Raw genomic sequence first — 9,968 nt, 5'->3', positions numbered from 1 at the left:
GTTATTGTGAGCCAAACTCCGTGATGAGGCCTACTTAGAGGTAAGGTGTAACGTACAGATCTGCACCTGTTCTGTTTTTGACTCACTATAACTGACTACATGTACACCACCTGTAAGAATAACCGACTCTTATCACCTATATTTCGCCTGAAATCGCCTCCAATCCAATCTAATTTATAAACTATCCCAACGACTCCGCCTAGAAGCTCCTCATCCAATCCGTTTACGACTTGTTGCCAAGGGCAGCGACGGGATTTACCGAATGCTGAATTCCTATTGGTGCCACACTTCCCCTTACGTCATCAGGGAGGGCGGGGAGAACATGGCCGTGTTCCGTCGCTGATTGGCGCAGCGCTTCCCGCTGACTGGTGACGCGGTGCGCCCGGCGGCGGAGGTGACGCACTGGGGCTGGTGTCGGAGCTCTAGCTATTATTGTTGTTGTTTCGGTTCTTCCTCTGGCCCCGCCCCTCGTCTCCCGCTGTTTTCAGGCTCCTGGACCGCGCTGTCTCCGGGATGTGCCTGTGTCCAACATGGAAAGCAAGCGAGTGGAGGTTCCCGATGGAGTCCTGGACGACTTGTGCAGGTAACGGCGTGCTCCCCTCTGCCTGTGGTACTACAAGTCTCAGCATAGACCGGCGTCCTGCAGGCCTCAGCCCAGGACGTGTCCGGGTGGTGCGGATGTTAGGGCTGCTCCTCCACACTGCTGGGGGTCATAGCCTTCCAGCCAGTGACACTTTTTCTGACAACTGCGCTATTTTTTGAAATTGTCAGAAAAAATAAATAAACTTTTCATCCAAGTGTGATTGACTTTTTCTGTGATGAAAAAAAAGGCTGCTGATTCTGATGCCCCCTTGTTCTAGAGACTATTCGGGGTCTCGGTCTGACACCCCCAGTAATAACAAGACTTCATTACCGGGGGTGTCAGATCGAGCCCCCCAAAAGTCTCTAAAACAAGGGGGCATCAGAATCCCTGTCATACAACACGTGCCTGTCACTGGGGGACATTTATCAAAACTGCTGTAAAGCACTGGCTTAGTCGTCTGTAGCAACCAATCGGATTCTGCCTTTCATTTTTCAGAGCACCTTTGGAAAATGAAAGGTGGAATCTGATTGGTTGCCACAGCTTTACAGCAGTTTTGATATATCTTCCCCACTGAGCCTTCCTCATGTATACTGATGTAATAAAAATTTGTGTCCCTAGATGGCGTATGTCAGCAACAGGCAACTTGGAAGCCATGCACCTTGTGGTGGCAGGAGGCTTCCCAATGTAGTTCCACCCTTAGGGCTCATTCAGCACGGAAACACGGTCCTGAACGGACTACATCACAGTGATCTATGATAGTCAGTCTCTGATCACTGGTCTATTGTACTGTGCTCCCATCATCCTGTCCGTACTCTGCAGTGGCCCCGCCATCAGATAGGAACCATGTCAGTAAGGGTCAGGGGAGTTGCAGTGAGCACATGGACCGTGTTTCCTGCGCTCTAGCACTTGCATGCTAAAGCGCCTTGGAGACGACCACATAGTCCTGCTCCACCAATAAGTCTGCAGTTTGCTTGAGAACTGTACAGGGTGCGGCGTGTGTGTGTGTGTGTGTGTGTGTGTGTGTGTTTATTTTTATTTTTTTATGACTCCGGTACTTTTCTATTTTTCTATCCTGAGGACAGGACATCAATGTGTGATTGGTGGGGCTCTGACACCCCGACTACACAGCTCTGTCCTGCAGAGCTGCTCACATTGAAGTGAATGGGATCAGTGCGGCAGTAACCAGCTCTATCTACTACGCAGTGGAGGAACAGCTGACTGCGACTAATGTTTGCGATCAGCGGTAATTCCGATCGCGGGCATATAACCCCTTAGATGCTGTGGTGAAATGTGACCGTTACATCTGAGAGTGATAAAAACCGGAAGCAGAGACTGGGGAAAGTGTCCTATGCTAATACCGTAGGAGCCTGTATTAGTCTTGCAGGCTCATTGGGGGTCATTTATCAAACTAGTGTAAAGTAGAACTGGCTTAGTTGCCCATAACAAACAGTCCGATTCCACCTTTTGTTTTGGACAGCTCCTTTGGAAAATGGTTGCTATTGGCAACTAAGCCAGTTCTACATTACACAAGTTTGATAAATGACCCCCATCATTTGTATATCACAGGTGAGCTATAGCAAATTTTGTATACAATAATAGAGCAAATTCCATTGTTCAATACAAGTTGCAAACTGATGATTGTAAGTTGTGGTCCACTTGGGGACCTAAAAAAAAAATGTAAAAAGTTTTGAAAAATACGAAAATTCAAATCGCCCCCCTTTCCCCAAAATAAATGAACAACTAAAAAAAATAACCATGGACACCACCGCGTACGGTAAATAGCGTAACGAGCAAAAATATAAAAAGGTCTGATTCACTTATTTTTTTTTTTTTATCACTTTCCAAAAAATAGAATCAAAAGTGATATAAAAAGTCATACACATGCCATAGATGTAGACATAACATTCAGTATGCTTGGCATCAACATGATGCCAAGCACATAGTTGCTGCAGTTGTGACCTGTTACCCTTATGGAATGTCACTGGGTCAGCTACGTCCAGTTATTGGCTGCAGTGGTCACATGCCGCTCATCAACAGGAGCTGCAGAGATGGCTGGGGAGCAATAGGGCCGGAACCCATTGGAGGGTCAGCCACTCTCTCAAGTCTTTTTAAGTCCTCGTTAACCCCTTTATGGGGGTTGGGTGAGATAACAATATTGATGGCACTACTTTACTATAGGCCATTATTATCAGATTGGTGGGTGTCTGACTCTCTGCTGTTTGAAGGAGCTGCAGTGCTCATTGGAGTGCTGTGGCCTGTACACCAGGACACCATATACTTAGTAGCAGCTGTTCTGTGTACTGCATTGTATTCCCATTCATTTGGCTTCACGTGCCGCTTGTGTACATGTCACTACTGTGCCCAGTAATTGGTTGCAGCAGAACACATTACCCCATCTTTGCTAGAAGTTTACATGCTGGGACTGAAGCATGGTAGGCCCATGAAAACGGAACCAATGGTTCTTGAGTAGGTAAGTATGCTTCACTTGACTAGTCCCATTGGTTGGTGGGGTATTTTAAAAACAATCTATGAATCTGATCAACCTCTTTAAAGGGGTTGTCCATTTTTTACTATTGATAAACTATTCTCAGGATAGATCATCAATATCAGATAGGTGGGGGTCCGACTCCTGGCACCCCCGCCGATCAGCCTTTTGAAGAGAAGGCAGTGCTCATACGAGCACCTGTTTACCTGCTCGGTGCAGCAAAAGCCCTGGTGAGCAGTGTAATTACAAGTATGGTGTCCCTGTGACGAATACTACGCCTTATGCCCGCTTGACGTCACCTACGTCGAGCTCACGAGATGTGGTATGGTCAGGGGTTACCAAAAGCGTGACGTTACGCCCTCCAGAGGAGCAGCTAAGGTCAGCTTGGTACAGTTTACACAGACACCTCTTGTCCACGGCAACAAGCCGAGAGAGCTTTTTCACTGCCGCAGTGAAAATAGCACTTTCTCACCCCGGGAAATCTGCCACCAGCTTCTCAAAACGCGGATGTGGGGATTCGTGATCGAGATAAAAGATAGCACAAGATTAAATTATATATTTAATCGCCTTAGGGGCACACTAGACAGTACACTATACACAGAGAATATATACAGTGGTCTGAGGTTACAGATACAGGGGATATAGGTACAACAGAATTAAGCAGAGCAAAAGTCAGTTACCGGGTGGATGAAAGTTTCTTTGGGTCATAATTGTGGAATAGTCCTTTGCTGCAGTGACATGGGGGCAGTGAGGTCAGCTGGTTCATGGTCTCTCCAAACACATTGGCACGATATGACCCCCTTCAGAAAAGACACGGCCGCTTGCTGGCACAAACCTTGTAACCTGTAGCCGGCCCCTCATCTCCTGGCCTTTTGGGAGTGGTCCCCCCTCCCTGCTAATCCTGGCAGCTCAAGGACCCACAAAACCCTTTAGGGTTCTTGGCTCCAGAACAGAATGTCGTAGGGAGGTGGTTCCGGGCCCAATTGATCCACCTGGGTTCCGGCTACAACTAGAGTCCAAACATGGTGCCTCTATGTGGTTTCTGTGGGGAGTTATGTATATCTCCCTTCCCTGGCATCCCACCATCAAACTAAGACCATGGGCATGTTAATTGTGGCCACCGGGACACGTGAATCAAATGACAATGCATATTCCTCACAGTCCCCATTCACCTCTATGGGACAGCTCTGTAGTATTCATTTGAACAGACAGAGCTGTCCCATAGAAGTGAAAGGGGACGCCATACTTCTCCCCACTGCTGTTGCTGCGCTGATCAGGTAAACGGAGCACAGAAGGCAGTGCCCATTTGTGGAATATGGATTATTATTTACTGTCAGCCATGTTCCCACAGCAACCATCTGCTGAAAGGTAGCAGAGGTAGTGAGCTCCACAGGGGGGCCCTGCTTCAAAGCCCAGCCAACTGGGAGAGAACTTCTTGCAGGCCACCTTTTGTTTACATTTCTCACCTCCAGCCAGAAACTCGGCTAATGGAACAGGAAAAACTTCCCTGCATGGGGTCTAGGCCATTACCCAGTTCAATGAACATTATCAGACATCCTGGAACTGGCGGTTCATAAGGAATTGTGAATCGCCCGTCCATCACAGGCATAAACCAGATACCTATTTGTGTCTCTGTGGCCACGATGAACAGGCCAGTGGTCATAGCTTGGCGGTGGGATGCCAGGGAGGGGGGGGGGGGGGGGGGATACACATATCTCCCCACAGAAACCAAATAACAGTACCATGCTTGGACTCTATTTGTAGCCGGAACCCAAGCGGGTCTGTTGGTCCCAGAACCATCTCCCTGTGACCTTCTGGTCTGGATCTATGAGCCCTAAAGGGTTTTGTGGGTCATTAAGTTGCCACGATCAGCAGGGAGGGGGGGACACTTCCCAGAGGCTGGAAGAGAAGGGGCCGGCTACAGTTTAAAAGGCTTGTTCCAGCATCTCTATCACGAATCCCCACGTTCGTGTTTCGGCATAGTTATACACTACCGCGGGTTGGTTTCTTACCCTATATAATCCTGTTAGCGCACTGAGCTTATATTAAACAAGAAACTGGTGGCAGTATACCCAGGCTGAACGTGCTGTTTCACTGGGCCAGTGAAAAGGCTGTCTCAGTTTGTTGCCTCTCTGTGCCCTCGTGGACAGGAGGTGTCTGTGTAAACTGCACCAAGCGGATCTTACGTACTCCCAGGAGGGTGTAACGTCACGTCTTGGTAGCCAGTGACCATACCGTATCTCGCTGGCTCTACATATTTGATGTCTGACGTCAGTCGAAGTACGGTATTCGTCACAGCTCATATGAGTGATGCCTTCTCTTCAAAATGCTGATTGGCCCGGGAGTCTAACCCCCTCCAATCTGATATTGATGACCTATCCTGAGGATAGGTCATCAGTAGCAAAAAGCAGACAACCCCCTTTAAATCTCTGGTTTTGATGCATCCTGTTTTATTATTGCATTTACTTTCTTTTTCCCCCTCATTAAATTGTATATTTTTATGTCTGTTATTACAGTTTTCACACTGGTTGTCCCCAACTTCCCCAGACTCCTGAATGGCAAGTTTGCTTTGTTAGCCTGACTTTGCAGTTGTTGAGTTTGTTGAAGCTAAAAATGGGTATAAGAAAGAATGTGAAGAACTTTTAAAGAGCATCTGTCAGCAGATGTGTCCCTATGACACTGGCTGACCGGTTACATGTGCACTTGGCAGCTGAAGATATCTGTGTTGGTCCCATGTTCATATGTGCCCGCATTGCTGAGAAAAGTTATGTTTTGTTATATGCAAATTAGCCTTTAGGAGCAACGGGGGCGTTGTCATTACACATAGAGGCTCTGCTTTCTCTGCAACTGCCACACCTCCTGCATTTTGATTGACATGGCGAGGTAGTGAAAATGTCTTCACACCTGGCCCTGTCAAAGTGCAGAGGGTGGCAGTTGCAGAGAGAGCAGAGCCTCTAGGTGTAACGGCAACGCCCCTGTTGCTCCTAGAGGCTCATTTGCATATATTAAAACATATTTTTTCTCAGAGATGCGGGCACATATGACCATAGAACCAACACAGATGCCTTCAGCTGCTAAGCACACATGTAACGGGTCGGCCAGTGTCATAGGTATAAATCTGCTGATAGATGCTCTTTAATATTGGGGTATGTGCAGTGCACATGACAGATTTTCCATGCAGAATTTGGCAGATATTCCACACCAACCCCAGGGTGTATTCCATTTCCCATCATCTTCAATGGGAACCCGTGCCATTGTTCAGGCATAGATTTGAAATCTATGTCATGCAAAATACAGAATTCTTGCAGGCCCCAGGAGAATGAGCCCCCACTGAATGCGGCTAACCATACATGTGGATCCATGTCATGTACAGTTCTGCAATGGTTTTTACTGTCAAAAATATCTTCTGTGTGAATGTACTCTTAGGGGATATTGTTCTTTGGATGTGACATTTTAATCCACCATTTATACCATTAATGACCTATTTCTTTTACAGCCGATTTATCTTACACATTCCCAGTGAGGAACGCGATAACGCCATCAGAGTATGCTTCCAGATTGAACTGGCCCACTGGTTTTACTTGGACTTCTGCATGCAGAACTTTCCAGGCCTGCCTCAGTGTGGGATAAGGGACTTTGCTAAAGCAGATATCCTTTTTCATTGTATGCTCCTTGATCTAGTACAGGGATGGCCAACCCGCGGCCCTCCAGCTGTTGCAAATCTACAATTCCCAGCATGCCTGCACAGCCGACGGCTATTAGGGCATGCTGGGATTTGTAGTTTTGCAACGGCTGGAGGGCCGCGGCTTGAGCCTCCCTGATTTAGTACATCCATTCCTTGTCATTCACTGACCAAAGGAACGTTATGAAGGAAATAGTAAAACTACGTCTTTATTGAAACTTGATTAAAATGTGAACAGGAGGGAAAACTCTTACCTAATATAAAAACCTCCCAAATGACAAACATATGTCCACACCAATACAGGCGGCATATAACACGGCACCAGCTGGTCTAATGCGACTGCGCAAGACCCAGCCTGCCCCGTCACTCAGGTATGCACACAAGTCAATTTGGGAAACCACGTAAGTGGAACCAACTACAACTGTGTGTTGGTCCACGAATACATCCCACAACAGTATGACACTGTCATTTGGGAGGTTGTTATATTGGGTAAGCGTTTTCCCTCCTGTTCACATTTTAATCAAATTTCAATAAGGCTCCATTCTCACGTGCGCAATTCTATCCTGCATTTTGCGGAACAGAATTGCGGACCCATTTATTTCTATGGGGCCACACTTATGTGCTGTCCAGATCCAGAATTGCGGGTCTGCAATTCTGTTCCTGAGAAAAAATAGAACATGTCCTATTCTTGTCCGCAATTGAGGACAAGATTAGGCATTTTCTATTATAGTGCCGGCGATGTGCGGTCCCCAAAATGCGGAACACACATTGCCGGTGTCCGAAAAACCCCCACATATGGAGGTGTGAGTGGACCCTAAAAACGTAGTTTTACTGTTTCCTTCACAATGTTCCTTTGGTCAGTGAATGATATTTGAAAAGGGTGGAACGTAAACCACTAATTATTTGTCAGTGAATTCATCCATTTCTTGTGCCTAGAACGTCCCTTGTGGACAATCAGAGTCACTGTGCTGCATCGTATCTTGACGTCAAAGGGGGACAGACACCATAAAGTTTGAATAGTAAAAAAATGTTTACAGGAAAAACCACAACAGAAACGGTTCAGCATAATCTGCGAGTATTGCTTCTATAGCCACATCTGGCGATACAGTAATGTAGAATTACATACCAGTCATTCATATGAATAGCTGACAGTGTAATGCATGGGTGGGCAGGTTCACTAGTGCTGAGCCACTCAGATTAAATGACCCCTCATGTGGCTGACGCTCTCTTTATGGCATCCATGTGTCTTAAAGGGGTTGTCTGAGTTATTTATTTTGAATTCTTTCTATGTTTCTAACTGGGCAAATGTAACAGCTTTCCAATTCACTCACCTTATCTCCAGTGGCTGGTTTCTCAGATTTCACTGAGGGTCACATGACCTGTGATGTCAGCTTCTCTCCCTGCTCTGATAATGTTCCTGCACAAGCCTGAGAGATCTGTACAAGAGTGGTCACTGTGCTGGCCACGCCCCCCTGCACTGCCAGCTGCTGCTTATTGCTCTCTCCCAGGATTCTTAACCCCTTCAGCTGCACAGACTCAGGGCTGAAGTGTTTACTGTGTAGCTGCAGGCAGTGAGGAGACGAATGCTGGGCACAGGAATTGAAAGAGAGGTTCTGCAGAGCATTACAGGTAGGGAGAAGATCCTGTGTGTATCAGCAGTGTCATTGTACAGCTAGGACTTGTAGTTCTACACATACAACCTGCTGCCGAGTCTCCCAGCAGGCAGACATGTCACTCAGGGCAGCACTTGTATTCACTCCCTTAGCAGTGTCATTATACAGCTGGGACTTGTAGTTCTACATATACAACCTGCTGCTGAGTCTCCCAGCAGGCAGACATGTCACTCAGGGCAGCACTTGTATTCACTCCCTTAGCAGTGTCATTATACAGCTGGGATTTGTAGTTCTGTACATACAACCTGCTGCTGAGTCTCCCAGCAGGCAGACATGTCACTCAGGGCAGCACTTGTATTCACTCTCTTAGCAGTGTCATTATACAGCTGGGACTTGTAGTTCTGTACATACAACCTGCTGCTGAGTCTCCCAGCAGGCAGACATGTCACTCAGGGCAGCACTTGTATTCACTCCCTTAGCAGTGTCATTATACAGCTGGGACTTGTAGTTCTACATATACAACATGCTGCTGAGTCTCCCAGCAGACAGACATGGAACTCAGCAGGCAGTTCTTGTAGCCACTCCCTTAGCAGAGCTGGGGGAGGGGCAGAGATTGTTTTTATTGCAAGTAAACAAAGGGCCAGAAGAGAACCAGGGAAATTAGGAAATAGATAGTTTTTTGCCTAAAACTTGCTTGGCTTATTTATGTATCGCTGACCACCAGATTTACAGTGCTATATCTTTTTTTTTTTTCCTTAACTCGGACAACCCCTTTAAGTAGGCCTTACAGATAGGGGTTGTCGTTATGAGACAACCCCTTTTTAAGCCTTTAGTGACCAGCCTGTTTTGGGCCTTACTGACCAAGCCTTTTTCTTCCTTTTTTTTCATCGTAGCTTTCCAAGAGCTATAACTTTTATTTTTCCGTCTATATAGCTTTATGAGGGCTTGTTTTTTGCAGGACAAGTTGTAGTTTTAAATGGCACCATTTTGGGGTACACATAACTTATTAACTCTTTCTGGGAGGGAGATGGGGGGGAGAAACAGCAATACTGCCACTTAGTTTTTACATTATAAATTTGACAGCGTTTATTTTTTTGTATAAATAAGGATACTTTCGCACTAGTGTTTTTTTTTTCTTTTCCAGCATTGAGTTCCCTCCTAGGGGCTCTATACCGGAAAAGAACTGATCAGTTTTATCCCCATGCATTCTGAATGGAGAGCAATTCGTTCAGGATGTCTTCAGTTCAGTCATTTTGACTGTTCAGGACGGAGATAATCTGCAGCATGCTGCAGTTTTGTCTCTTGCCCAAAAAACTGAACACATGCTGGATCTGGAATTTTTTATATAGGAATGTATTTATGCCGGCATTCAAAATACTGGAATGCCGGATCCGTCCTTCTGGTCTGCACGTGCACAGACCGAAAATAAAAAAAAAATTACACTGGAAAGACGGATCCAGCATTTCAATGCATTTGTAAGATGGATCAGGATCCTGATCAGTCTTAAAATGCCACCAGTTGGCATTCGTTTTGACGGATCCGGCAGGCAGTTCCAGCAACGGAACTGCCTGCCGGACTCCTCTGCCGCAAGTGTGAAAGTACCCT

General features: G+C 46.4%; 1 protein-coding gene across 2 annotated transcripts in view; it reads left to right on the top strand.

Moving 5' to 3' along the window:
* Nucleotides 1-378: 378 nt before the first annotated feature.
* The window catches only part of DCP2 (decapping mRNA 2), a 34,065-nt gene continuing 24,475 nt past the window's right edge, over nucleotides 379-9,968 (top strand). For both annotated transcript variants that reach the window (XM_044291199.1, XM_044291196.1), the window contains exons 1-2: nucleotides 379-583; nucleotides 6,565-6,716. In XM_044291199.1, coding sequence (XP_044147134.1) covers nucleotides 531-583; nucleotides 6,565-6,716 — 205 coding nt within the window. In that variant the 5' untranslated portion in view covers nucleotides 379-530. The remainder of the gene's footprint in view (nucleotides 584-6,564; nucleotides 6,717-9,968) is intronic.

The sequence above is a fragment of the Bufo gargarizans genome, chromosome 1, assembly GCF_014858855.1.
Source record: "Bufo gargarizans isolate SCDJY-AF-19 chromosome 1, ASM1485885v1, whole genome shotgun sequence".
Lineage (NCBI taxonomy): Eukaryota > Metazoa > Chordata > Amphibia > Anura > Bufonidae > Bufo > Bufo gargarizans.
This window is presented reverse-complemented; position numbering and strand designations above follow the sequence as displayed.